General features: G+C 53.2%; 11 protein-coding genes across 11 annotated transcripts; 6 read left to right on the top strand and 5 right to left on the bottom strand.

Moving 5' to 3' along the window:
* Nucleotides 1–32: 32 nt before the first annotated feature.
* On the bottom strand, nt 33–1,804 carry BO82DRAFT_405599 (uncharacterized protein; the record flags this gene model as incomplete). The annotated part of the gene is made up of 5 exons (XM_025639498.1): nt 33–449; nt 520–813; nt 903–1,237; nt 1,303–1,487; nt 1,545–1,804. 5 exons carry the CDS (start codon nt 1,802–1,804, stop codon nt 33–35), a joined length of 1,491 nt encoding a protein of 496 aa, XP_025488280.1.
* Nucleotides 1,805–2,195: 391 nt separating this feature from the next.
* BO82DRAFT_405598 (uncharacterized protein) lies at nt 2,196–2,608 on the bottom strand (the record flags this gene model as incomplete). The annotated part of the gene is made up of 4 exons (XM_025639497.1): nt 2,196–2,238; nt 2,303–2,313; nt 2,393–2,419; nt 2,480–2,608. The coding sequence occupies 4 exons, from the start codon at nt 2,606–2,608 to the stop codon at nt 2,196–2,198; spliced, it is 210 nt and encodes a 69-aa protein (XP_025488279.1).
* Nucleotides 2,609–3,015: 407 nt separating this feature from the next.
* On the top strand, nt 3,016–5,663 carry BO82DRAFT_394923 (amino acid transporter). The gene is made up of 11 exons (XM_025638761.1): nt 3,016–3,130; nt 3,192–3,219; nt 3,272–3,510; nt 3,561–3,708; nt 3,763–3,853; nt 3,906–3,929; nt 3,981–4,038; nt 4,089–4,629; nt 4,686–4,774; nt 4,834–5,047; nt 5,101–5,663. Exons 1-11 carry the CDS (start codon nt 3,096–3,098, stop codon nt 5,437–5,439), a joined length of 1,806 nt encoding a protein of 601 aa, XP_025488278.1. The 5' UTR covers nt 3,016–3,095; the 3' UTR covers nt 5,440–5,663.
* Nucleotides 5,664–5,896: 233 nt separating this feature from the next.
* On the top strand, nt 5,897–8,074 carry BO82DRAFT_394922 (uncharacterized protein; the record flags this gene model as incomplete). Its single annotated transcript, XM_025638760.1, has 4 exons — nt 5,897–6,063; nt 6,160–6,265; nt 6,343–6,855; nt 7,319–8,074. The coding sequence occupies exons 1-4, from the start codon at nt 5,909–5,911 to the stop codon at nt 8,072–8,074; spliced, it is 1,530 nt and encodes a 509-aa protein (XP_025488277.1). The 5' UTR covers nt 5,897–5,908.
* A 108-nt stretch (nt 8,075–8,182) lies between these two features.
* On the bottom strand, nt 8,183–9,915 carry BO82DRAFT_357672 (Zn(2+) transporter YKE4). Its single transcript, XM_025636081.1, has 4 exons — nt 9,686–9,915; nt 9,448–9,598; nt 8,425–9,391; nt 8,183–8,333 (listed from the first exon to the last, which is right to left on the bottom strand). The coding sequence occupies exons 1-4, from the start codon at nt 9,803–9,805 to the stop codon at nt 8,318–8,320; spliced, it is 1,254 nt and encodes a 417-aa protein (XP_025488276.1). The 5' UTR covers nt 9,806–9,915; the 3' UTR covers nt 8,183–8,317.
* Nucleotides 9,916–10,123: 208 nt separating this feature from the next.
* BO82DRAFT_357671 (nucleolar protein 16) lies at nt 10,124–11,285 on the top strand. Its single transcript, XM_025636080.1, has 2 exons — nt 10,124–10,314; nt 10,411–11,285. Exons 1-2 carry the CDS (start codon nt 10,184–10,186, stop codon nt 11,012–11,014), a joined length of 735 nt encoding a protein of 244 aa, XP_025488275.1. The 5' UTR covers nt 10,124–10,183; the 3' UTR covers nt 11,015–11,285.
* Nucleotides 11,286–11,798: 513 nt separating this feature from the next.
* BO82DRAFT_435325 (putative GABA permease) lies at nt 11,799–13,711 on the bottom strand (the record flags this gene model as incomplete). Its single annotated transcript, XM_025641019.1, has 5 exons — nt 11,799–12,190; nt 12,300–13,142; nt 13,218–13,450; nt 13,508–13,568; nt 13,624–13,711. The coding sequence occupies 5 exons, from the start codon at nt 13,709–13,711 to the stop codon at nt 11,808–11,810; spliced, it is 1,608 nt and encodes a 535-aa protein (XP_025488274.1). The 3' UTR covers nt 11,799–11,807.
* A 1,566-nt stretch (nt 13,712–15,277) lies between these two features.
* Nucleotides 15,278–16,133, top strand: BO82DRAFT_394918 (SDR family NAD(P)-dependent oxidoreductase; the record flags this gene model as incomplete). The annotated part of the gene is made up of 2 exons (XM_025638759.1): nt 15,278–15,749; nt 15,814–16,133. 2 exons carry the CDS (start codon nt 15,278–15,280, stop codon nt 16,131–16,133), a joined length of 792 nt encoding a protein of 263 aa, XP_025488273.1.
* Nucleotides 16,134–20,791: 4,658 nt separating this feature from the next.
* On the top strand, nt 20,792–21,739 carry BO82DRAFT_258093 (uncharacterized protein; the record flags this gene model as incomplete). Its single annotated transcript, XM_025630918.1, has 1 exon — nt 20,792–21,739. A coding segment is annotated over one exon (948 nt), but the record flags the coding sequence as incomplete, so codon positions are not given.
* Nucleotides 21,740–22,304: 565 nt separating this feature from the next.
* Nucleotides 22,305–26,003, top strand: BO82DRAFT_318223 (alpha-1,6 mannosyltransferase subunit). Its single transcript, XM_025632639.1, has 7 exons — nt 22,305–22,771; nt 22,846–22,855; nt 22,925–23,080; nt 23,150–23,423; nt 23,513–23,919; nt 24,532–25,822; nt 25,872–26,003. The coding sequence occupies exons 1-7, from the start codon at nt 22,594–22,596 to the stop codon at nt 25,890–25,892; spliced, it is 2,337 nt and encodes a 778-aa protein (XP_025488271.1). The 5' UTR covers nt 22,305–22,593; the 3' UTR covers nt 25,893–26,003.
* Nucleotides 26,004–26,109: 106 nt separating this feature from the next.
* On the bottom strand, nt 26,110–27,299 carry BO82DRAFT_343465 (D-mandelate dehydrogenase-like dehydrogenase; the record flags this gene model as incomplete). The annotated part of the gene is made up of 2 exons (XM_025633623.1): nt 26,968–27,299; nt 26,110–26,864 (listed from the first exon to the last, which is right to left on the bottom strand). The coding sequence occupies exons 1-2, from the start codon at nt 27,278–27,280 to the stop codon at nt 26,110–26,112; spliced, it is 1,068 nt and encodes a 355-aa protein (XP_025488270.1). The 5' UTR covers nt 27,281–27,299.
* Between the last annotated feature and the right edge of the window lie 41 nt (nt 27,300–27,340).

Raw genomic sequence — 27,340 nt, 5'->3', positions numbered from 1 at the left:
ACAGTACACAATAAGCATTGGAAGCTTTCCTGTCAGCTTTTAGTTATGACATGCGGCTCCAAACCTGCCTCCACTCTGGTCGCCCTGACTGGCCGCTCGAACAAGCGAAATGGCTTTCTTTTCCACCATGCATCAAACCAAACAATGAGAACATATATGAGACCCGTCGCAAGCGTTAGTGGAAGCCATGTGGCTATAAAAATCCAAAAATCGTGGGCGATCACGATCTGGCGGGCGTCCGTGTCAAACACGAAAAAGTTCATGCCATAGAGGCTGACGATGAACGAGCCGGGTAGGTAAACTGCTGAAACGAAAGTTATGATTTTGACTGCAGCGCTGTCATCGACCGAGTCCCGCTGTAACATCTCGAGATGACCGATGAGGTCTCGTAATTCGCGATCGATCTTCGCTGTATCAAGTTGGTTGTGAAGAGATAAGGTATATCCGGCCTGGATATCATCAGTCTTCGTGATGTCCCAGAAATTGTCCAATGGGAGTTTCGTCCTTCCTAAGGCATACCAAATCAATTGCGTTCCGGATCCGGGGAATGAGTTCATCGCAGCTTGCAAGATAGCCATGAAGCTCAGTTCCCTTGGCGTCGTATTCAATCATAATCTGCCTCAACACATCATCTGCCGTTGTCAGCACCCCAGAAGCTGTCGCCGCTTTCAGCTTTTCTACCAACTCAAGGTTTCCTCGACAACACACTTGAGCACGCAGGACAGAGTCGTTCAGGTCTCGAAGTGAAGAGACCATGTCATAGCTCTCTAGGGGTGTGGCTTCCTCGGGAACAGCTGTAAGAGCGAGGTCGTTCTATTAGAGTTCCACGTTGAGACGAATCATCAGCCACTTTGATCTTGTAAGACGATACAGCGAGTGCGATTGAAAAGGCAACAGCCTACATGTTTCTCAAACTGCCTCCCTAGGTCCCGCAAATACCATCGCCAGTTTCCAGTAAATGAGGACAAGGCAAGCGAGTGAAGAGCTGTGGGAATATAGTTGTTGTGCTCAGAATCTCCACTCGATCCCGCAAGTATTCTTGTTGCAACTTGCAGCTCATTGTGAATCCTTCGTTCGAAAACACTGGCGTCATTTGGGTGGAGGAGGATGAAGAGATCAAACGCCTTCCCACCTTTTGCGCCAGAGTGATGATGGTATACTCCGGTATGACGCCACGACCAAGTCAGAGTCTTCCGGTGGTGTTTCTCCTCAACGTAGTTGATCTGATATGTGATGTCTGCAACAACTACGATGAGCCCCTGCAATACGAGATCGATGAGTAATAATTGTTCAACGACCTACATGAGTTTTTCTCGTGCCCACCAAGATAGACATGACTGTTTCCTGCTTCTGAAACGTTGACGTTGCTTCCGAATGAGAGCAGAACCTGAAGAAAGGACGGGTGGACGTGATATCGTCGCAATAAATACGCCAGCAACCTGGGTGAGATTTTCAATGGGGTGATTGAGTCGGAGGAGTGAATCGAACTGGTTTATTGAGTTAATTATAGACTATATAACAAGAATAGTGAGGGTAAAATATACATGATCCGTAGCCCCTTATCGTCGGACGTCAAAGCTCGTTGCAGGGCTTCCGCGGTTTCGCAGAGGATGGAATCACTGCCACCGTTTTGGACATCCGTCACTCGGACGCGGATTTCTTCCTTGGATGTAAGAACTGAAGGAATGCGAGTAGCGAGCAATTTCTCCAAAGCAATCGCATTCTGAAAAGACGAGATATGGTGTGAGGGCAGCTCTTCCAGATAGGCTTGCCAGATATCCGTGTTCTGTCCGGTTGCTGCCATCCTTCCTCGGACCTTGAATTCGAAAAATCTGTCTAGGACGAGGAGAGTCTAGAGCCAGAATCAATCTATTTATAAACTCTGTTCATCGCAGTAGTATGACGAAATTACAGATTATCAGGCAATGATCGGGGAGTGATGCAGCTAAGCCTTGATTGCCTCAGGCCAATCCTTGTGACTGTCACTCATTCACTCACTCACCACTCACTCACATTCACAATTTGTTGGCTGACCTTGTGAGGCTCAGCCACCAGGATTCATCGAGACTCGAGCATTCCCCCCCCCCCTTTCCCAAATCAGCCGGACGCACGAACCTCGCCTTCGTGCCGATTTCCCCGCGCCACCTTAACCTTGTACTCTACCGTACTCGGCTCCGCACTGCACACTTGGCCACCTACTCCTCCTCGTCGCGCTCCTTCAACTCGAGTGCCATCTGTCTAGTTGTTTCATTCCCTGTCAGCCAGCCCTGTATCCAAGGCAGATTTATGGCAAAAGCCTTACTCCAACTCCTCCTTTGTTCAAGGTTAGCTCAGCCCACCTCACTAGTCACACAGAGCGCTAAGCACTTGCCTCGTCCATCCTCAGATTTACCCAGACAACCCATCGTTGACGGATGAACTGCCGCTTCAGTGTTAGCGTTCATAGAACTCACAACATCTGGGGAGAACGCAGACTTACTTTCACCTCGGTCGTAATGTCGTCTCCGTATCTTTGTTTCAGATAATCCACAATATCGGCGGCCATCTCAATATACGTGGAGACGCTGGGAGAAAGTACATGCTGATATAGTTTATTGGAGGTCGCCATGGTGTCAGATGCTGGCCACAACGTGCAGGCCGGGCACTGCCTCTCTCTCCCGGCACCGTGATTATATACACCCTTGGTCGCATACACGAGTCAGCGACCGATGCACTTCCTTTACGAAGAACCTGGTGCTTCTTGGCTTTTTTCGCCAATCAGAACTCGCGCTAGACAGCAAAAGAACACAATCATCGAACATTGCGTCCCGGGCTCGTGAGTTGCAGACGCTCGGCAGCCCCTCTTATCAACAGCCAATCCAATCCCAATCGGTTGTTTGCGGCTCAGCTTAGCCCTGTATTCCTGGTTAGAAGCACTCAGTGTCCTGTCACAGTCATGGCACCATGGCACAGCAAGCCTTTGTTAATTGAATGTTGCTCTATCCATGATGCATATCATTTTATCCCCCTTGCCGCAGTTCTTTCTATCTTGACGTGACATTACTTCATTCGTTCTGCCGCTGGCACAATCACTGTCCAGTGTATCATTTTCTGCAATGCCCGTTCGAGGGGAAACTCCAGAGAGACTCAAGTATGCCTTTTCAACTTGCAAGTCGAGGTATTGTGACACAAGGCTGATACCTCCTCACCAGGCAAGAGCTTTTCGGTTTTCAGATCTTTGTCAGCACCCAGCTCCCAACTATTATTCTAATCATGTCTGACTCCCAACCAGTTCATCACTTTGAGCGCTGTGATTGGAAGTGGAATTTTTGTGAACAATGGATCTGCTCTTGCTATCTCAGGCCCATTGGGCTTGATTCTTGCAGCGCTGATCATGAGCGTTGTCGTTCTTTCGGTTAATGAGTGTGTTGCCGAACTCACACAACAGTTTCCGGTTTACAATGCTATTGTTGAATATGTCCGCACTTTCGTCGATGATGACCTGGGCTGGGTAATCGGATTCGTCTATTGGTATGTACAAGCCGGCTCATCTGCAGTGACAGCGCTCATAAGACTTGAAGGTATGCGTATGCGGCCTCCTTTGCAAGTCAGAATAGTATGGCCGGGTCGCTGTTAGCGTACTGGGGGTTAGGAACTACCTGGCGGGCGCTTATATGCTACGCCCTGGCTCCAATTGTGTTCCTCCTGCTGAATTTGACTGGTGTTTTTGTGAGATGCCTCGCTCATCCCAGTTGACTCTGAGCTAATGGACACACAACACAGTGGTATGGGATAGTGGAGACGATTGGTGGCTTCTTGAAACTTATAATGATAGTATCTATTTCTATCTATCTTTATGCAATTGCTGGTAATGGTGAGTGGCCCTCGCGTGCTACAGATGTTGCTGTGCTGACATTGCGGTCAAGGCGATACCAAGGAAATCGCCGATGGTACGTTGTGTTCTTCAAATTAAAATACTACTCTATACTCACACATTGCAGCCTCCTCTCCCAAGTTCGAGGCTGGCATGGGCTTCGAGAATTATGGCCATGCTGCGTGGTACGCTAAAGTTCCTTCTTACTTTGAAATCATCTAAACTCAAAGTTTAGTTTCGCCATCCCAATTACCGCCTATGCGTTTCAGGGTATTGAGCTGTATGCGATGGCAGCATTTGAAGCTCGTGATGCACACGCAATCCGTTGGCCTTCTAGATGGATATCTTACGTCGTGGTCGTTGTATACATAATGTGTACCGTGGGCGAGATCCTCACCGTCAGCTGGAATGACAATCGCCTTCCACGGCTTCATGATGGAACGCAAGAGAGCACCTTCTCAGCGACAGCAAGCGTTGGTTCAGCGAGCAGTATGATTATTCTTGCCGCCCTCAATACCAAAAGCAAGGCCATGGCTGGCTTTCTCAATGGCTGCTTGCTGTTCAGCGCCTTTTCAGCGGCCAACACCTCTTTGTATGTCGCATCGCGTACATTGTATGGGATCGCAAGGTCTATGCCCCGAGAGTTTTGGATCACCAAGAAGCTCAGCATCCTAAGCCAGGGAACTCGGGTCCCGGTAGGAGCGCTACTGGCTACGGTGCTTGCATTTTGCTGGGTGCCTTTTCTCAGACTCAACAACGGCTTTGTCACACAGCAGGTACAGAATTCGCTTCTGTACTGATCGAAAGCGTGATGACTGACAGGATTCTTCAGGTAGTTCAAGTGGTGAGCACCTCAGCTAGCAACGCGATCATGATCGTATGGGCAGCTATCTGCCTAGCGTTTCTTCGCTATTATTACTGGTCAGTGGGATCTACATGCACATGTTTGAGTAGACCTTATTTGCTCACGATTGCGGCAGGCTGAAGAAACACGACCCCGAACTCCGGCATTCAAGTCGCCCAGAATTCATCCGAGACTCGCCGCAATATACACCTCGCGGATCTCTCTTAGTCATTCAACCCGTACAAGCCTGGGTTGGCTTGATTGGATGTATCGCGACCTTCGCATTTTCGAGCGCAACATGGTGGGGATCCCATGCGACAGTGACCGAGGTCGCCATGGCATACGGGGCCGTGAGTGTTTCCTGAACCTCTCCTTTCCTTGTTGGTATCCTAATAGCATGCAGCACCTGGTTGTTGTCCTCTTACTCGTGGTTCTCAAAGTATGCAGGAGGCGGAAAGAATGGTTTCGCGCGACGCCCAGTGCAGTCCAGCTGCTGAATATTCTGAATGACTTGCGTGTTCGCAAGATCGATCGATGGGAGCCGACGACCCTGGAGCGTGCCAAGAAAGTTTCAGTGCTTTTGCTCCGTCGTTACCGGAATTCTGGCCCGGAGGAGGCGCAGAGCCAGGAACCACAGGAGCTTTATGGTCGGATCGTCGTCTCTCAGCATGACACCAATGTCCTGGCCAAATTCAGAACCCCGGTTCCTGTTTCACAACCTCGTGACTCGTCTGATGTGTGAGGTGTATATATTCACGCATACAATCACTAATGATGTCTGGTGGGGATAATTAAGTTAAAAGGCTGGTTGGCAGAGTAAGATGTTCTTCTACTATCAACAATGATGGAAGATATAACCCGTAGTGGTTCAACGGGGGATTCTTGTACATTATATAAGGTTCGTTCAAGAGAAGAAGTTGCAATAAAGTACAATACTAGTCTGAGAACTGGTTTAAAATGAGGGCGAGTTGTCTGAAACTGTTAGCAACCAGTTTTCAACTACCTAGCCAGTTATAGCTTCTCTGAAAGGATTTCATAGTCAAATAGGTTTCAAATGTAGGCAACCAGATGCTGTAGTATGGGCCCGTAAACTAACTACCTTACTCCCGAGTCTAATTCTGCACGTAAGCGACCTGCCCAGTGGGAGGGTTCCGGGAATTCTCTCGGATTGGTAGATTGAGTTAGCCTCAGTCTGACTGCTGCTGTCATCCATGATTCGGAGTAATGTTTCCCAATTTCAACCACTTGGTTTGCTCTTCCTCTCCACTTGGTTCTCGGGACCAACCTGCGCCACGCCAACCACCACCAACAAAAGGACAACCAAGCAGAATTCAGGTGACTTGTTCGTGTGGGAGTTTGCGGGACGGTACGTACCTGACTCAAAGCCACGTGAGATCAGATGTGTAGCGAGCATTGCCATACTGGAGGCTGACTGTCAATTCCTGCCTTACTTCCTGAATAGCTCCCTCACTCTCCTTGAGCGTCCCCGGCTCGACATACTCCGATGGGCGGGACTCCCTATCAATCTCGGGGATGCACCTCCTGCAGATAGCGGAGGATCAGAGCATGTGTGTGAAGTCTCGTCTACTCTTCTTGTTATCGAGTTGTGAACCATGTGATAAGAATCCAGTCACCCCCCAATTAGTGCGACCTTGCAAAGCCCGAGTTTTCACGATGCGTCAAGAGGGGCACGCGATGTCTGGGCTATGAGACAAATCGGCATTTCCTATACCCTGGCGTCGATGCTTCCGGCACAAGCAAGAGGCCCGTTACCCAGCTGCTCGGGCAGCTAAAACCGCTCGCACTCCCGGCGCCTCTGAATCTGGGCACTGAAGCTCGAACCCAGCTCTTCTCCACATTTTTGAACACTTTCTTTGCGTCCGACACCGATCTCGATGATCTCAACGCAAGGGATGATAGCTGGTACTTTCTCATGGCGCGGTTTCCGTCTCTAGCCGGCGAGTCGGCGCTGCTGGACAGGTCCATCATGGCCCTCGTGTGCGCATTTTTGGGGAAGCAAGCCAACGACCTCCCGCTGATGAATGACGGCGGGGAATTGTATAGCGAGGCGCTAAGAGTGATGGCATGGATACTTCGCCAGAAGCTTCCTCCGACGCCTCATCTATTTTACGCGACCATCGTCTTCCACACCTACGAGGTAATGTGGCTGATCTCGAGAGTACAAATGCCCTTGGGCAAGGGAAATTGACACACAAGCCCCACCGACAGACAATGCAGACATGTGAAGCTTCTCTGCACAATTGCCCTGACTCATGTACGGGTCGCGACGGCGATCCTCAATCATTCGTCTTTCAGGGACCATTCTGTTCAAGATCTGACCGGGACAATGATCACTCGACAGAAGTGGCCGCAATAAGTTGAGGAGCGGACAGTACCGCTGTGTTCAATCTTAGATGGCCTAACATCAGGTGCGGGCCTTCTGCATCACGACCTGCCCGTAAGGCCACCGACGGGGATTGGGAGTGCCTCACACGGGGCCAGATCGACGTGGAGCCCTTGACGCGATGTCTGCCCTGCTTGCCGAAGGCGCGCGGCTGCAACAAAGGCTGGACGTAACCTCCCACCAACCTGGTTCCGAATGCAAGGAAACAACTGCCCAGGTGTTACTCCAGCACTGTCTCGATCTGGCAGAGAGGCTGCGCACATGTTCGCCTGATGGGTTGAGCGAAAACTGCTCCTCAGAGACTCGACCTTCTGCGCCCTGGGAACGCACCATGCTGCGACCTGCCAATTCACAGCCCCTACCGTGGTCGGAGGATGACCTCGCCGACCCGCCACTGTACCAATTCACCAGCCTAGCCACAGCCAAAACCCATCTACTCTTCTGGATCGTGGCATTGACGATCCGCAGACGCATTTACCACACCGTGACGCTGTGCCAGGAAGGTAAGGAACCGACGCCCGGTGCCGTTATGCTGACATTGCTGCGCGCGCCAGCCCGCGAAATCCGCCGCACGGTGGCCTATCACCTGCAGCCGAGAAATCTGATGTCCTCCGCGCATGTCCTTCTATTCGCAGTGGCTGTGGTGTCAAAGTGCTACCTTGACCGTTGCGACGAGGCGGGCTTTGCGTGGTGCCAGAACATTTACCGGATCCTTCAGTCGCGGGGGTGGGAGGTGGCCGGGCGTCTTGGTGACGCGGACCGGGAACTGTGGGCATGCACGCACCTGGCCACAGAAGAGGACGTGGAATTCAGTTCCCCTACCCATGCCGAGCTGTATCGTCGAGTTGTACATACAATCCCTGGGAATTGCAGTGAGGATAATGATCATGAGAATCAGGAGGATTGGCTAGACTACCCTTTTCGCTATGCTTCTGTTTGGTACCATAGCGCTTACGTATTTCTTTTACCATGAAGGAAAACGAGCCAGATACCATGCAAGAGAGGTAATGGGAGAAGTACTGCCCTGCTACGTCAAGTATACGGTGGGCAACGATGATCATCAATCTCACCAAAGACTAAGCATGCACTGTTATCTCATAATATTAAATTTTTACAGGTCAACACCTAAAACATCCAAAAGCGAGCATGATCTAAAAGATACAATACCCCTCATCACTTAACCCTTCCCACATCTCTAATCTATGTTCCCAGAACCTCAATCCCAGGAGATCCTATCATACCACACCGTCAGTATCACAAAGTCACCAAATCTTTAGAAGTAATTTGCAAGAGGAAAGAAGGAGAGTGGGGGAAATAACTTACCACAACATAATGCCCGCGCCCGCCGCGACCGCCAAAAACTGGGTGATCATGTGCTTCACCTCCGTGCGCTTGTCCTTGCCGCTCGTCTCCAGCAGCTCGGGGATGACCGACACGGTGCCCACGTACAGGAACGTCCCCGCCGTGAAGGGGAGGAGCATATCGCCCCAGGTGAGACTCGTGCCGAGGAGGCCTGCCGTTGGCGCAGAGGAGGTGGTGCCAGCAGCAGAAGCAGCAGTAGCAGAGTTTCCCCCGAGCTCCTGCACCGCGATCCCGATGAAGGTGCCCAGGAACGCCCCGATGGCCGTGACGAACTGCGCGCCCATGGCCTTGCGCTTCGAGAAGCCGGACTGGATCAGCAGGGCGAAGTCGCCGACCTCGTGGGGGATCTCGTGGAAGAAGACGGCGACGGTCGTGGTGGCGCCGATGGTCGGCGAGGCGTAGAACGAGGAGGACATGGCCAGGCCGTCGGTGATGTTGTGCGTGAAGTCGGCGATCAGGTTGAGGTAGCCGCCGAGTTTTATGCTCGTAGTGGGTTCGGGGGTAGTGGTAGCGGGGGCGGTGGAGGATGGGGAAGCAGCGGTGGCGGGTTTGCGGTTTTTCACGGTCGAGGAGTTGGCGGTGCTGCTGGCGGAGCTGCTGGTGGTGCTGGCGGCCTCTGTGATCTGGCTGTCTTCGTGCGAGTGCGAGTGCGAGTGCGAGTGTCCCCCCTGGCCACCGGTGGCGATGCGGAGAGCCTTATCCATGGCGACAAAGGTGAAGAATCCCACCATGATGCCGAGCCCCAGGAGGAGGTTGCGGTTCGGCTCGACCATCACGAAGCGGACGTGGTCGGGAGCGTCTTCGCCCAGGAAGATCTCTGGGAGGAGGTGGAAGATTGTGTCGCCCAAGAGTCCGCCGACGGCGAAGGCGACCATCACGGAGAGGGAGGAGGGGTCGATGTTTGGGGGGCAGAGGGCGAGAAGGAAGTCTAAGGGAGGTTTTGTTAGCTCTTGGAACTGGGATTATGAGATGTGGCTGACGTACTGGGAGGTCCAGAGATGTAGATGGTGGCCAGGATCGCATTGACCGCTGGGCTTCCGGGGAACAGGACCGCGAAGATCTTGGACATCAAGCTGGTGGTTTGGGGGCTCGTGGCGCGCTTATGCTCGTTGAGAGACTCGACCAAGGGGCATTTCTGAGAATCGTGTCAGTCCAAACTGAATCATGGGAGTATGGCGAAGTAGCACTGCTGGCAGGATCCACGCAAGATAGACAAACTCACCTGCAGCTCATCCTCGATCTCCCCTGCGGAAAGCTCTCCGACGGAGATAGCATCCTGAGCGACAGCCAACGCAGAAAACAAGACCACCCCAGCGGCAAGAGCCAAGCCAATGCGACGCATTGGGAGAGAAGCAGAGGAAACCATAGCCGTGAGGAAGTCCAGTGGGGCAATCAACAAAAGATGCAACTTATGGACAGGTCATGGAGAGCTGAGCTGACCGAGGAGAGGGGGGGCGGAGGAGAGAATTAAATAACTAACTAACTTAGTAGGTAAGACCCTTAGTCTAGTCTATGCGTGTTGGACTCATCGGAACCCCCGATCTCCGGATCTTGCTTGCTCTTCTTATCAATCGGGCGCAAACACGCCAAGACCTGCAATGCAAACAACCCTCACAAGTTTTCGGGAGGCCCGATAACTTTTTTTTCCTTGAGAGGGAGCCAGCCAGCATCTTACTCCAACAACCAACAATCCCAATCTCTACAAAACAACCCACACACCATGACCAACGTGCGCCAGAAGAGAAAGAACCGCTCCGGCTTGCCCAAGGCTAAGGCCAAGCGCACCGGTCTTTTGAAGAACGGCCGGAAGAAGATCAATGTTCTGGGAAATGCCATCATCGCTGAGAATTGGTACGGACCAAAATCATCCCGCAACGGGAGACACCCGACGACGAAATTTTGACCCCCCGCGCAACCCAGCTAACATGCGAATTCTCTGTTGAACAGGAACCGCGATTTGACTCTCACCCAAAACTACCGCAACCTGGGCCTGGTCCACCGCCTGAACGCGCCGACGGGCGGTTCGGAGAAGCGGCCCACGAAGGAGGGGGGCGTTGCGCGCGACCGGGAGGACTCGCTGCACATCAAGAGCAGCGCGACGGCCGTGGCGCAGAAGAACGCGGCCAGCGAGATCCGCGTCGAGCGCGACCCGGCGACTGGCAAGATCCTGCGCGTGATCCGCCCCGAGGACGACGACGAGATCGAGGTGGCGGGCCGCAAGCACAAGCGCCACAACCCGCTGAACGACCCGCTGAACGATCTGTCGGCGGATGAGGAGGCTGGTGAGCCGATGAGTGCAGCACAGAAGCAGCAGGCCGACAGCGAGATCGTCCGGCAGCTCGAGCTCCAGGCCGACCTGGAGAGCCGCAAGGTCGCCGCCAAGAAGCCCCGCCACCAGAGCAAGCGTGAAGAGGAGTGGATTCTGCGGCTGGTGGAGAAGCACGGGGACAACTACGCCGCCATGGCGCGCGACCGGCGATTGAACCCCATGCAGCAGACCGCGGGCGATCTGAAACGGAGAATCACCAAGTGGGAGAAGAGCCGGTCGTGATTTGGTTGTACATTCTCTTTGCATTTTGGCGAGTAATGGCGTTGAGTTTCTCTTTTGTCTGCTTCAGGGTTGGTTCTTTGTTGGGCTAAAAGTGTCTGTCTCTTGGGTCATATGGACAATGTCCGGCCCCTACTTACTTCGCGGGATACCAATTTAGTTGGGATGAAAATGATCGATCTGGCCGGAGCCACGTCTACAGTACAGTACATAGACGATCAGAGCAGTGGTCTGCCTACAGTATCAATGAACAAAAGGTGCTACTAGAGTCACGGATTATCTTGTTTGTAGGCATCAATGAACTAAAGCGGCGAACCAGGCCAGTCTTCAACAACCACTCTATGCCAGGGAGGAATACACGTTCAAGACCTTTTAAATACTTCGTAAAGTAAATAATGGCTCCGAGACTGGAATGTAATATCGAAGGTCACCTGAGACAAGTGACGCCTACTTGGCGACGCATTGTCCCCTTGTATGAGGCTTTTATCCTAGACCCTCCTTATAACGCGCAGGCTAAGATTATTTCGGTGTACAAAAATATTATCTCGAGGAAGAAATTCAGCTCAATGACTATAGTATACTCATTCAAATGTTACAAAATGACGTAGCAAATTCTGGAACGGGTCAAGTCCCAGAGATTAGATATATCGATATGCCAAGGATCCTACACCGTTCCACGTATAGCACCGCCACTTACAACACAACCAAGTCACAGATAGAACGACCAATAAAGCTTAATCTTTGTGAAAATTCGCATAAATGCTCAAACAACGACTCATGTACCATGAACGAAATTTCATCCCTTCTTCTCCATTCCCTCCAACCTCCCCTCCGGCTCAGCATCCTCCACAACCTTCCCGGTCTCGACCACCATACCCTGCGAGGCGGCACCCCCCGCAGGCCCCGTGAAGTTCTTCCGCCCCGTGCTCACCCACGTCCCCAGGGCGATCAGCGCGATGACCCCGATAGCCGCGCTGGTGTAGTTCATCGAATCGTCGGTGACCGGGTAGGTGGTGGGGAAGTTGAAGGTGATCGAGGCAAACAGCAGGAAGAGCAGGCCTAGGATGTTGAGGGCGATGGACAGAGAGGAGGGCAGGGCGAAGGGGCCTGTCATTGTCTTCTGGTGGGAGGTGATGTAGCCTAGGAGGCGGCTGGCGAGGGCGGTGGCGTAGGAGAGGTCTTTTTATGGTGAAGAGTTAGTTCCACTGTACTAAAGTTGAAAGTGGGTGATGAGGGCAGGGGAAAGAGGAGTATGTGAGCTGTCGGGGCAAGGAGGCAAGCAACGTACAGAATCCTTCAGTGGAGATAGCAATCACCGTCTCGAAGCCGGTACTCGTCCCGAAATCGATCGCGTCCAGCGCCAGCTGCACGACGAGCGTCAACAACACAGCGTTCACCGGGACCTGTCTCTTCTTGTCCACCTTGGCCAGCCAGGTGCTGCAGGGGAGGCCGTGGTCCCGGGCGAAGGCGTAGACGCAGCGCGAGCCCTCAGCCAGGATGTTGTTGCCCGCCACGATGACAATCACGGAGATCATGCTGGCCAGCACGCAGGCGGCAGCCTTGCTGCCGGTCGAGTCGTAGAAGATCTGGATGACGGGGACGCCCGTGGCCGAGTTGGCGGTTGCGGTGATGTCGCCAATGCAGAAGCACAGCACTAACAAAAAGGCAAAGCCGGTGACGGCGCCCAGCACCACGCTCATGATGATCGCCTGCGGCGCTTGCTTGGAGGCCGACTTCATCTCTTCCGTCATGTGCGACGGCGCGTCATAGCAGCAAATCCCGAAGCAGGCCTGCAGGATGCCAACGATGGCAGCCATCGCTTTGTCCCACCCGGTGGTATTTTGGAAGTTCACGAAGACGAACGAGGCCGGTTGTTTGTGGTCGTTGGTCGCGAGGAGAACGATGATTGTGATGAAGAAGGCGCCGATGTTCCATATCAGAATAAAGCGCGCGAGGCGGTTGAGGAGGTGCGGGCCCCAGATGTTGATGGCCGCGGCCAGGAGGGCAACGAGGTAGGCGACCAGCACCGTCTGCCAGCGTTGAATCTCGTACGAGGGAAAGACAAGGTTGGCCATACCGAGGACGAATTGGGCGGCGATGGAATTGTTGGTCGCGCCCATTGCGAGGAGACCTGTGTTTTTGAGCGGGACAGGTCTCGTTAGATTATGTGCATTGGACGTTGAACAGGGAGAAGGATCAAGCATACCTATCAGCATGAACCAACCGGTTATATATGATAGTCCTCGAGCGATCTTTGGAGGTGCTAATGCCGCAACCCACGAGTATTGACCTCCTGCCACCGGGTACATCGAACACATTTCGGCCATGGGAATGGCAACAGCAAGGGTGAGCAGGCTCACACCGATGAAACTGAAAACCATGACAGGTGGACCACCAGAGGTCACTCCCACGATGAAGACACCGCTAAGCGCCGTCCAGCTGATCGCCAAGTTAGCAGGTTAATATCATACAATACCTTGGGAGGATGAGACATACGAGGTGACTACACTGAAACTGAAACCGATCATACCCAGCAGCCCGAAAGACCGCTTGAGCTCTTCGCGATGACACATGGTCAGCATGTCTTTGGCTATGTCATTGGTCAGTCATACCTTGCTCATATCCTAGATGTTCCAGACGAACATCTTCCCCCGTCGATGCCAGGGGAGTCTGCTGAATCTCATCGTCTTGTGCAATCATCTTCGCTATGCTTTGTGAATGGAGTCAACAGAAGCCGCCAGTCACTCAGGGATGAGCGTCACAGGACTATTTATCAACCGACAAGCACCGTGATGAGACAGCATTAGGGCAGCAACTGCCGTCTGGCTCAGTAAGACCTTAGTAGATACTTGACCAATGCCGATGAAACTGGGGAAGCGATAACCGTAACTGGGGAGCGATAAGATAACCGGCAGGTGGCTGCAATTTAACCCAAAAGAGAAGGTTCGCGCGATGCACGGTGGAGCATTGAGAGCCAGGGACAAATAGCACAACCTCCCCTGCGCTCCAAGTCATCCTGTTGTGTAACAGCCATGCCATGATGATAAGCTTATCATGACAAGAAAAACTTCTTATTAGATGTATGTAGGTTATTCTGCTGTTGCCTCATGGCTGGATTACCGACGACTTTTATCTTCGTGGTGCCACTCGCAAGCCAACCTCGTCAAAGGCCGAAAAACCCCTTGTTTGAAGCGAGTGAGCCAGGTCAGACAGAGATCGGTTGCCACTTTGCACATACCCAACAGGGTCATGGTTACCCCTAAGCGATCGGCAAGGCTCACGCCAAGTCGCTTGATAGCAAAAGCAAAAGCCTTAGGAATGTGCGATTCTGCATAGTCTGGACCCCGTCTGAGCTAATTCGGAATAATCTATGATATGCATCCAAGACCGATTGACCCACAAAAGTTGCCCTAGGATGGATCAAACGCGGGGAAATCCCAGATATCAGCCTTAAACTTGATCGGAAGGGAATCTCCTCAATGAATGGGGATTCGGCTTTGGCTTGGGAGCTGTTTGTTGGAGTTGGTGCTTCGATTTGCTCTCTTGGCCGTGTCTTGGAATTGAAAAAGGCAAGCTACTGTCGGAAGATCAGTCACTGTCTTGCAACGTGGGGATGAATTAGGAGCTATGGCACAAGCAATGGCTCATCTGATACTTACTCACTCCAAGAGAACCTGTCTGGATTATTAAGGCTTGTCATTTGGCTGGTTATCATCACCGATGCCGTAACTTGCCTAGAAGATAGGGCTCACAGCCGGAACAACTGGCGATAATGATGAATTTTGCAATGCTCTTGGTGAACAAGGTTAACTTGAGGGAGGTTTACAGTAATAGAATTCGCAACAAGTCCTGAATCTCAAACAACAGACATACACCTAAAGGTGCAGCAAGTCGGCTCCAGGCTGCGAGATTGGCTGTATATCCACACACGTATTTCGCGTATTCCCTCCTTTCCCGGCAAGCATAGAGAGCTGCGGAGGGATCCACTCGCCGCCCCGACGAGCCGAATACGCCAATACGACATTCCATGGCCGTCACTACGCGGCTTCACCCCCTCAAGCGCCCACTTGACTGGTCTTCAGGGCTAACGACCGACATATCACGGCAATTGAGACTAGCTCAGGGGAAGAGCTCTAGGAAATGTGGGGAAGCGTATACGCAAAATGGGAAAATACGGGTTCGATCTGAAGACCTCAAGTAATTAAACTCTGCCGTCGATCTCCTGATACATTGCTGAGCAGAAGACATCATCCAACTTGAAACAATATGTCCATCAACTTGACTGGCAAAACGTGCCTTGTGACCGGCGGTGCAGGCGGGTTGGGCAAGACTATCGCAACCCGATACCTCCACGCCGGCGCCAACGTCGTCATCTGCGACATCAACCAGGATCGCCTCGATCACACATCCAAAGAACTTGCAGTTGGGGACAACACCAGCCGACTTCTGACAATCAAGACCGATATTACCTCCGTGTCGGACGTGCAGACCCTCTTCCAGAAGATCGTCGCCCGGTTTCAGAAGCTGGATATCCTGATCAACAACGCCGGAATCATGGACCGATTTGACCCCGTCGGAGAGCTAGATGAGGACCTCTGGAACCACGTGATCGCGGTGAACCTAACGGCGCCGTATCTGCTCAGCAAGTTGGCGGTGCAGGATATGTTGAAAAGGGATGTGGTGGATGGGCGCATCGTGAACATCGTGTCTGTGGCTGGTAAAGCAGGCTTTGCGGCGGGTGAGTGTTTTTATCTTTTTCTTCCTCAACCAAAAACGTTGGTCACTCATACGCTCAACTATAGGTGCTGCGTACACAGCGAGCAAACATGGTCTGGTGGGCTTGACCAAGAACACGGCCACGTTCTATGGCTCCAAGGGCATTCGGTGTAATGCTTTGATGCTGGGTGGGATGGACACGAATATCACGGATGCGTTCATGACGGGAATCAACATGGAAGGGAAAGACAAGGCGATGGATCTGATGACAGCTGCCAAGCTGGCAATGTGCGATATTGATCAGGTGGCAGATCTTTGTCTCTCGATCACCTGCGGGCCAGGGTCCAGCTTGATCAATGGGACTTGTATTCCTGTGGATCAAGGGTTGACCGGATGGTTGGGATGAGGTAGTTCTGGATGGTGTTGTGGTGTAGACAAAGGTCAAATTGGGTCGCTAAAGAAGAATCTACTAGGAACATTGAATGAGGGCAGGAGGATACATTTAGCCTATCTTCGATGATGGTTTGTAGGATAAATCATAAATACCTCGAAGCTAGAAAGACTGAGCTCTAGAAAGGAATCATTCTTCGCATACTAGACACCCAAGGCACTGTTCGAAGATGGTTTCCAGCCTGCCGCCCGTATCGCTTCCCCTATAAAGCAAGCGATGAATTGACCTGACAGCACAACCCCTGAACTTGCCCAATGCACGCGGGAGACCCTCAAGTCAGATTGGGACCCACCCTCCACTTTTCACTGTGACTGCGGGATGGCGACTCATTCATACTCAATATTCATATTCCCTGCAATTGCTCTTACATCTTCACCGAGCTGAGGCAATACTGCATGTACTCCGTCCCTGCCATTTTAACATGAGAGGTATTTTAGCGCTCACTGGCTATAGTTGCAAGCAATTCATTATGGTCAACTTATGATATATCAACCTACTCTTCATACTGAGATTCGTTAATCTGTGCTTAGCGAGTAATCGATGATTCGAGAGATCCTCGTGCCGGACAAAGGTAACAGACTAGTGCATAGAATTAGATCAACGGGACCTTATTTACGATTGTACAGTGATGTTTCAGTGATATATTCTCCACCAGAGACTAGTGAAAGAGTTATGCACACCTTTTTCCGTAGATAAACAGGCAGGATAAATAATGACAAGCACTAGTAGAATGTTCCCCATTGCGTAGAGTCTTATGGTGGACGCAAAAGACTACAATATCTATTCCGGTAAGAAAACACCACGCGCCATTCCGTCATTGCACATGAATGCAATTGAGACAATTATCTGACCTTGACATCTGGATAATTGGCTGCCATGGCCTGGCGCCTTGGAAAAGTGTCAAAGCCACAATCAACATGCGTTTTTCTCCGCTTATCCGCTCCTACCCGTTGCTCCACTCCTGCGCATGCAATTGGCTCACAACACTACTAGGTACAATATTGCCGGAATCAGAATGGATCACAGGAACAAGCGAAGTGCCACCCCTGCTCCAGGAGGGTGCGAAACTAGTGCAGGTCCTCGGGACTTGGACGTCGGACCTTACTCGTACTGCTTTGTATGGACTAGAGGATGAGTTAACTAATCATCGCCGAGCGAATGTGCCCGCAAGGGGGATTGTCCTACGATTTGAATGGTTGGCCTATTTTCCCGCAGTTGTGTGTGGGGTTGGCAAGTCAACTGCGCGACTGACTCTTGGTGATAGTAGGAGTGCTCCGTCGAAATGGTCAAGAAGGAGGGACGGAGGAGGCAAACGACTTACATGGTCATATTCCCGAATCTGGCGACCTGCAGAAACGATCGTCCAGGGCGCCAATGAATGAGGGACGAGATATGTTATCTGACAGCTAGCTCCAAGGGAAAAGGTGTGACAGAAAGCGTAACATTAGCGAGTGACGCAGGTCGGAGAGGCAGTGTACCTCGACGAGCTGGGCAGGGGCAGTTCCAGTCACAGTGGACAAGCCAATGTTTGGTGTGTTGCTACATAGATTGCCCTCGGTGACGCGTGATTCCATCGGCGTCGGAGTCACCAAATACATGTATTGTTATGCTTGAGCTCGTCATAAGCTCTTGTGGCTGGGATGCATCGGCCTAGTCGATCTCCCGAAGAGACACCGTTACGACTAGACGACAGTCATCCTTTTAGCGATCTTTTGATGTGCAAGCTAGGTATGTTATGCTGGTGCCTGCACATTCGTTCAAGGGTGTTCCGCGCATCCGGATCAAATCTCTACGAGTAATGACATGGATCATAGTAGTGTGTTCAGCGGCACTCTCATGGGCGGACATAAACGAGCGTCCAGTTTGTCTCCTTACTCAGTAGAATAAATCACTTGGGGCCATCGCACAAATGTAGTGGTGACTCACAAGTTTATTCCTCAATAGGTGACGACTGAATTAGTAATGTGAAGCGCGCAAGCCGGTGATGGAGGGGGGGATCTGAATCAAGTCGGCTGATCGCGCTGCCCCGTGTGGATGGCAACGGTCATCCACTCAGACTGTCGGACGCAAGACACTTTCTGTCTTAAGCTTGCCCGGTATTGATGGTGCTGGGGGCATATCCTTGCCCCATCACATCGCACCTCCCCCTCCAACCCAGTTAGGAGTCTGGTAGAAGGATGAAAAAAGTTCCAGCCCTAAGTTCCGTCCTCCCCACCCGTCCGAAGTGATAACCCAGTCCATGGTGGCACAGATAGCTGCAGATCGACTGTGCAGTCTGAACTGCTCGGATCTGGGGTTTACGATACGCGGATATCGTCGCGGGTTGTCAACAATGGATAATGGCTTGCATGATCGTCTCCCACCAGGTTTACTACCGGCCACAGTCAATGTGTGATAGCCCTGGCCGGCCAATAGCCTCCCAAGGTTGAATACATCTGGATCGGCAGAAGTGCTACTGATATGAGGATGTGATTAGAACGCGACAACCCAGACGAAACGGAAAGGTAAGCTAGTCACTCAACTCTAGACTCGCCTGAGACCAAACAGTTTCGGTCGGCCAGACTAAGGGCGCGAGAGATCGTCATTGTTTCCACTGTAGTCACTCTTCACCCTTGTGGATGAAGCGGTGTCCTGACTCGGATTTATTTTGGTGATAGTGGGAGAACTAACAGGCCAGGTCACCCGAGTTTCCCGCGTGTGGTTGCAACAGGTTTTAACGACAGAACGAGGCATCAGGCGGGAGGAAAATAGATCCTTCCGCAGCAATTCTCCAAGGTTATAAACAGATCCGAACCCCATGCAGGGAACGAGTAATCTGGCCACTTAATCTGTCGCACAAACTCTCCGACAACGATCTACAAAGTATGAGTACTGAGAACGAAGTACACCTTCACTATCGCCCTGCCTCCGCTTAGTCAAACCCCACCTTGCCTGACTGCCTGAGGTATTTTCTTTATGTACCTACATGCTCGGCACTACTGTACTGTACCTCATATACATGCCTGCTTGAATTGAAACACGACCGATGAATCCTTTTCAGGCCTGCCAAGACCCCCTCATGCGTTGTCAATCAGCCTATTCTTTCCTCCTTATTGTTCCCACTATACTGAATATCTGTTTTACATGAGGTGTGACCAGCCATCATTTCACTAACCACATTAGCCTCACCTACCATTCTTCTTTCCCCTCTTCATTGTTTCATTCACCTACCCGTCATTCCTCGCCTGAGTACTCCAATAACCGGACCCAACTTGGCGTCATTCCATCGATAAATTCGGTACCATCTTACAACTTGGAACCTTCCAATCTTACCACGCTCGAAGCTGGAGTCATAGAAGGCTAGCCTGATTGTGGCTAGCGCCCGCCGGCTCCACAGGAACCAATCGTTGAAGGCATTCGCAACCAACACCCAAATGAGATAGGGACTTGATCGGTAGGTCGTGCATGAGATTTTCCTTTCTGCTGCATCTCTGGTTTGTTTCTTGGCCGACTTCGACTCATGAACAAACACGATTGGCATGGCGAGTACATCCTTCGACGTGAAGGAGGGTAGATCGCAGCAACAGCAGCAGCACAGCGGAAAGAAGTGGAACCCCCCTTTTATGATGATCCAAGATGCATACCGTACCACAAGTTACCCGCCTGCCCCTCAACAATGGATTCCCGCGTCTCCCGCCATGACGCCATGGGCTTTTTTTGGGTCTTGGTTTTCTTACGTTTGTCAACTTTGTTTGAGTTTCCCCGCAAGCTGACGATCAATTTAGACACAGACCCGAACTTTTTCTATTTTTCCCCTGCGTGACAATCTCACCCCTCGGTTGAGGACAAGATTCAAGTCGAAATAGTATCCGTAATCCTGGGACAACCTCGAATATATCTTTCGTACAAACAACTACAACAACAACGGACCTCGCATAGAGAAGACCACCAGGCAAAGCAGTCAGTCGGTTGCCTGACTTGGCAGCGAAGAGCCGCTGTCAGGAGAAGGCATCCGGGGTGCCTGGATCCAAATCATCCCATCCCATCGGTTGAACCGTTGAACCCACTCTCGGTACTGGTTGAAACCAAAAAAAAAGTGGGATTTAGTTTGAACAGGGAACAGAAACCAAAAAAATTACGGTACGAAAAGGAACAGACAATCCAATCTCCAGAATAAAACCCTCAATGGCTGCCTTTCCGCCTTCCTCCCCCTCGGCCTCCTCTTCTGCATCTTCCTTGCCCTCGCTCTATCCGTCCTCCTCCTACAGTTCAATTCACTCCCCACCATTGACCAGTGGTAAGTTCTGCTCCCTCGACCTCCGCCGTTTACTCGTCCGTCGTGCACCTTCTGTCAAATCATCCTTTTGCCCCACCTGGTGCCAGCAGATCTTCCCACCCAACCCCCCCCCCTCTACAGTAGTGGAATGTACTCTCCTCTTTGGGTTGCTTGCATTCTTCTTCTATGCCAACTGACCCCTCGATGACCTGTTTTGTTGTTTCAGCTTCACTTGTGGGCAGGAATTAAGATTATTCCCGCCGGACACGTGTGGCATTTGGCTCTGCGCTTGTTCTGCACATTCTCAATGATTCATGCTGATCGCGTGCTCTTAGCCAATCTTTCCTCGTTGCCTTTATCGCCTTCCCAACGTCCCTCTAGTCTTCGTGCCCGAGATCAGCTAGAGACTCTTATTGCGAGACACGGTCACCCCACCAGAGTTTCGTTGTCATCCCTCGAAGAATTAACGGCCACCTCGTCGACTTATAGTCCGCCGTCCCCCCAGTCGCCCGTCTCCGAGACCACAGACTATTTCGCAAGTCTCAATCTCCACCACTCTGCTTCTCGTCCTATACCTATACCAAAGCCTTCCCATATCACACACGATCACGACTTCCCCGTGACCCCGTTGACCGGACGCTTTGACAAGGGCTACTACTTTGCCCACCGTGAGCACATCGAGAGAAGCCGTGATAAGCCAACCCATCGAAGACCATCCCGTCCAGAGCATCGTTCACACTTCTCTGAACCGTCCAGAATGCGCTCTGATAGCTCGACATTGTACGCGCCGGTCGCTACTCCTGCCATGTCGTCAGCTGGTCGCCCTCTTTCCCCCCAGCCATCGCGCTCCAGGGGCGGAAACTCATCCAAGCCAGCCCCAGCCTTTCATCTGGGAAGCCTACCACGGTTCCATCCAGCCGTCTATCAGTCCCCTGGGACCTCCCAGACCCTGTCTGCGCAGCCTCCATCACCTCGACAACCTCGACAGCATGGATACCGTGCGTCAGCCAGCTCTCGCGACTCTATGTGGCGGGATCTGGCGGATGGGAACATTCTTGTTAAAGCCCCCTCACGCCCACTTTCACCCAGTCCATCTGCACCACGTCTCGACCCGCTGAACAGCCCTGGGCCCGTTACGCCTCTGGCACTCGAGGATGCAGGTGGCTATCTGGGCTCGGGCACAACCTCCGACCTTACTGCCTGCGAGAGCCACTACTCGGGCCCGGCGCCTGATGCAGTGGACAAACTCATCGCCCGCGAGGCCGACCGGGCCCGTCAGAAGGCTAGAAAAGGGCTGAAGGGGTAGTGAACGGCCATTTCATTGCCAGAACTTAATTCTCTCCTGCATTTTGCATTTCATTTTCCTTCTTTTCTTTTCTCGTGTATTATGAAATCATGCGCCTATACCCCATATCGCCAAACCCAGACATTTTCAATTCTTTTCTTTCGGCTACTGTTTTACCCACGGGCCTTTTTTCTGGTTTACCATTGCCTATGTTTCTCTTTGGACTTATCTCGATCTCTTGAGATAACCGCTACTTCATCTTGAGCTTCTTCTTGAGCTTCACTTCACCGGGGACTGTACAGAAACAGACTGTCATCCTCGATTCTAGACTGGAATAGGAATAGAAATTGACACAGAGCAATGCTCCAAGCATTTTATCTATTGACATTGGTATTCTTATCGATCATTGGACTTGAGACGACCATTCACTGGAAGGTGGACTAGTACTGATGCGGAAAGAGTAGCCACCCCGCGGCGTCGACCGGCAGTTTTCCCGCCCGGAGCTGGCTTGCAACTCCCCGAGCCGCCGGATTTTGCGGGGCCGCATCTTCAATCAATTGTTCCTCATCTTATTTGTCTCCCCCATCTTTTCATCTTTTCCCCACGACTGCATCCCTTCTCTCTTTAACCCCGGAGAAACTGTATAGATTGCTTATTGATATCTTGAGCTAAACTGTTGATCTCGTTTTATTTCTTCCAATTCATGGACTCCATTCGAATCGATTAGCCCATCAATCCTCAAGTCCGATAAGGACCTCGAACGCAAATCCCGACCGAGTTTTATACCTGTCGACCAGTTGCAGCCAGTCGGAACGCCTCACTGGCCTTGCATTCGGAAGCAGAACCTCCCTCATACTCAGAACCATCCGCCGCCCATGTCGTCGAATCCTACCGCTGTCGCCTCGCCATCAACCACTCTGGTGGAGCGCCCATCCTCACAAAAAATGGCCCAGGCCAGCACAGAGAGCGGGGTGCCCCCTCCCTCTACGGGCTCGAAGCGCGATTACAAGGGATTTGTTGCGGGCGTGTTCTCCGGGATAGCAAAGTTAACAGGTACGTCAGTTTTCAAGTATCTATGTTTGGGGATGCTAGCAGAGACAAACTAACTCGCTGTTGCTGCTTCATAGTTGGACATCCGTACGCTTCTGCACCTTCCACTCCCGATAACCCCATTTCCCAGAGTTAATTGTTGGTCGATGATCGCAGGTTCGATACGGTCAAAGTACGCCTACAAACCAGCCATGAATCACACTTCCGCGGTCCGGTCGACTGTGTATTACAGACAGTGCGTAAGGAGGGAGTAAGCGGATTATACAAAGGAGCCACGCCGCCGCTGGTCGGATGGATGGTGATGGATTCGGTGTAAGTTCGATGAGTCCAGAAGCTCAAATACAGGACTACCGAATGCTGACCATGTCCATCGTCGTTCAGCATGCTGGGGTCGTTGACGTTATACCGCCGCCTACTGCTCGAGAATGTCTTCTCGAAGCCGCACATACGCGCGATGACACCGTTTAGCGGTCGCCAGACCGATCCCACCACCCTCCCAAGTTTCGGGCACGGAATCGCGGGAATCATGGCGGGGACGACGGTCAGCTTCATCGCGGCGCCGGTGGAACACGTCAAAGCGCGACTGCAGATTCAGTACTCGGCGGACAAGACGAAGCGCATGTACTCCGGCCCAATCGACTGCGTGCGGAAATTGGTAAGGGTTCTAGTCGCGAGCTGCCCGCTTCAGGGCGCTGCGGATGTTGTTGTGGACACGGGCAGTGTGCTGATCTTTTTGTCTGGTAGCTTCGAACGCATGGAATCGCGGGACTTTATCGCGGACTCTGCGCCACGATCGTGTTCCGGTCGTTCTTCTTCTTCTGGTGGGGCTCTTACGATGTTTTGACGCGGATGTTGAAAGAGAAGACCAGTCTGTCGGCCCCCGCGATTAATTTCTGGGCGGGTGGAATTTCGGCGCAGATTTTCTGGCTGACTTCGTATCCGTCGGACGTGGTTAAGCAACGGCTCATGACGGACCCGATGGGCGGGGCCCTTGGGGACGGGGAGCGCAAGTTCCGCCGGTGGAAAGATGCGGCGGTCGCGGTGTATCGCGAGCGAGGATTGAAAGGATACTGGCGGGGATTTGTACCATGTTTCTTGCGAGCATTCCCGGCGAATGCTATGGCGCTGGTTGCATTCGAGGGGGTGATGCGGTCGCTGCCCTAGAAAGGGTATACGTTTACTGTACTATAAACGCGCTTTAATGATACTAGACTAGACTAGACTAGACTAGACCAGACTAGACCAGAATAGACATATCTAGAATGAGGAGAATAGAACCATGAATTAATTATGGAATGGGAATTCAGATCAGGTTCACCCCCCGTAACGGGAGTGTTCGGGCATGGAGGCAGTCGGCAGCAGTTCTGCAGTGCAACGGCCGCATCCGGCGCGATCTGGGCTGGGAACAAGACTAGCTTGGCATCTTTAGCTCGCTGGATGCAGATCCTACACATTCATTCATTACTGCCCTTTGGCTGGATTCGGTCCGCGCGTCCATTCGTTTCCCGGCAGCCTGCCATTAAACCACATCATCCATCCATTCGTCGCATCTTCACCTTCTCTTCTCCCTCTTCCCTCCCCCTCCATTCCCCCCCATACACTCCCCAACTCCACCACACTCTCTCCTCTCCCTCCTCTTCCTCCTTTCTACAGTATGTTTGGGGCACGGTGGCTGATTTCTTTCCGTCCTCTTGCTGGCTAAATCACCGCTGTCAATTCGTACCTACTTCCTGTCGGGCCCCGAATCCTGCTCGTCGACCCAGCTCCGAATCAACCGACTGCTGCAAAACCACCTTGATCGCTTGGTTTCCTTCCCTCCAATCACTCAAATACGATACCGGAACAACAACCCCCTGCAACTCCCGTCGCAAATTAATCTTTCTTGCAGTTGAGCCGGGCTTGGCTACGATGGCCGCGGCACGCCACATGCGTCGCACTAGTCCCATCACCTTGCTACTGGCGGCTTTGCTAGCCTTCGGCTTCCTGTGCTTTTTGCTCTCCCCATCTCCTCCCGCCGCCAACGCCGCCGCTGCGGCCGCCGGTAACACCCCCCCCGACCTCGACTCCTCACAAATCCGCCGCGAAGACGCGGCCGAGCACCCACTCTCACCCCCGACGAAACCCTTCCTCAAATCCCAAGCCGTCCGCGAAGATGGCCACGCCGCGGCGCCGCCGGTGGAACACTACAACCTGAACGCGCTGACGAGCACGAGCGACGCGGCGCGGAAGGGCGAGCGGGTGCTCATCCTGACGCCGCTGGCGCGGTTCTACCAGGAATACTGGGACAACGTGGTGGCGCTGAGCTACCCGCACGAGCTGATCTCGGTGGGGTTCATCATCCCCAAGACCAAGGACGGCAACGCGGCGCTCGCGGCGCTGGAGCACGCGATCAGCGTGACGCAGAACGGGCCGGTGGCCGAGCGGTTCGCCAGCGTCAGCATCCTGCGGCAGGACTTCGAGCCGCCGCTGCAGTCGCAGGATGAGAAGGAGCGGCACAAGCTGGAGAACCAGAAGGCGCGCCGCGAGTCGATGAGCCTGGCGCGCAACAGCCTGCTGTTCACGACGCTGGGCCCCGCCACCTCGTGGGTGCTGTGGCTGGACTCCGACATCGTTGAGACGCCCGCCACGCTGATCCAGGACCTGACGGGCCATGACCGCCCCGTCATCGTGCCCAACTGCTTCCAGCGCTACTACAACAAGGACGCCAAGAAGATGGACGTCCGGCCGTACGACTTCAACTCGTGGATCGACAGTGCCACGGCGCAGCAGTTGGCGGACACGATGGGGCCCGACGAGATCCTGCTGGAGGGATACGCCGAGCTACCCACCTACCGCAGTCTAATGGCCTACATGGCCAACAAGGACTACCCGCAGCCGGGGCGGGAGATGAAGCTGGATGGCGTGGGCGGCACCGCGCTGATGGTCAAGGCGGACGTGCACCGCGACGGGGCGATGTTCCCGGCGTTCCCGTTCTATCATCTGGTGGAGACGGAGGGATTCGCCAAGATGGCAAAGCGGTTGGGGTACGAGGTGTTTGGGTTGCCGGATTACTTTGTAGGTGCTGTAGGCCCGGGCGACTGGTGCAAGTGCTAACTGATGCTAGGTATACCACTACAACGAGTGATGCCCCATGTAAGGGTGCTCATGTGGAAGGCTGCGCTGTGCGCTTGTTTGTGTGTTGATAAACCGGCGTCGGGTAGCGTGGGCCAGAGGTTTGATTTTCCGTTCGCATCTGTACTTATACCTATAATAGAGAAGAAAGACCTCCCAAAAACATGCATACTTCAGAACATAAACCCCCATGCTCACCATCCACCCCCAACCTGACTCCCCCAGATGCACTACAACAAACTCCTCACCCTCTGTGTCCCATCCCGAATCAAATGCGCATTCACCGGCGTCAACGCCTTCCCCTCCTCCCCCAAGAACCCCAGAATATTCTCCATCGCCAACCGCTCAAAGCCCACATGCGTATCCACCGTGCCCCCGGCATTATGGCTCAGCATCATAACCCGCCGATCCGTCGCCAACCGCGGATGCACCGCCGGCTCGCGGGCATGCACATCCATGCCCACGGCACTGATCCTTCCTTCCTCCAACGCCTGCACCAGCGCCTCCTCGTCGACCAACCCGCCCCTGGCAATATTCACGAGTCGACCCCCCCTCTTGAACTTCTTGAGGGTGTCAGCATCGATCAACGTCCTCCCCGCAAACGGCGTCGCCAGCACCACACAATCCGCCTCCCGCAACACCCCGTCCAGACTCTCGCTGAAACTCGCGTTGATCGATTCTTCGATGGCGGGGGCCTTCCGCACGAGGTCGTGGTACACGATCCGGATCCCGGGGAACGCGGCACAGGCCTTCCGGGCGATGGTCAGGCCGATCGCGCCGAGGCCGACGATCCCCAGGACCTGGGTGGCGGGGTTCCGGGCTGTCAGCGGGGAGTGCGTGTGCGCGTCGTGGAAGGCCACCGGGGACAGGCTGTGCGCGGCGGCGTGCGACCACCGTAGGTTCCGGAATACCGAGAGGAGGAGGAAGAGTGTGGCGTCGGCGACGGAGTCGCTGGAGGCGGCGGCGCCGTTGCAGTAGGTTATTCCTTTGCAGTCATCGTTAGGATCGGCTGGTGATAATGGGGAAGGGGAGAGGGGAGGGTGATGCGCGATCTTCAAACGGGGGCTGGCCGGGCGCCTCTGGCTCACCGTATCTCGCGAGACACTCCACATCCACCCAGTCATACCCCGCCCCAGCGCTGGCGATGACCTTGACGCTGTCTGGCAGCAGCGCGATCAGCTCCTCGTCCCAATCGCCCATCTCGCCGCCGGTGTTCCAGAACGGCCGGAAGATCGCGTCGAAGGTGCCCCATCGGCGCTCCTGCAGGGCGCGCTTGAATTCGGGGCGGGCGCGCTCGGCCGTCGAGGGCCGGATCAGGTCGAAGGTTGACACGAAGCGGGCGTAGAGGTCGTGGTTGTACTTTATGGGGTCGCCGAGGTGGAGGACTCTGGGTTTCGGCATGGTTAGTTTTGGGTTCGGGGGTTTGGAGGGTTTGGGGGTGAGAGGAGGGGAGGGGATTGG

Source organism: Aspergillus uvarum (assembly GCF_003184745.1).
Source record: "Aspergillus uvarum CBS 121591 unplaced genomic scaffold BO82scaffold_60, whole genome shotgun sequence".
NCBI lineage: Eukaryota > Fungi > Ascomycota > Eurotiomycetes > Eurotiales > Aspergillaceae > Aspergillus > Aspergillus uvarum.
Note: the sequence above shows the minus strand (reverse complement) of the source record. Positions and strands in the feature narration are given on the sequence as shown.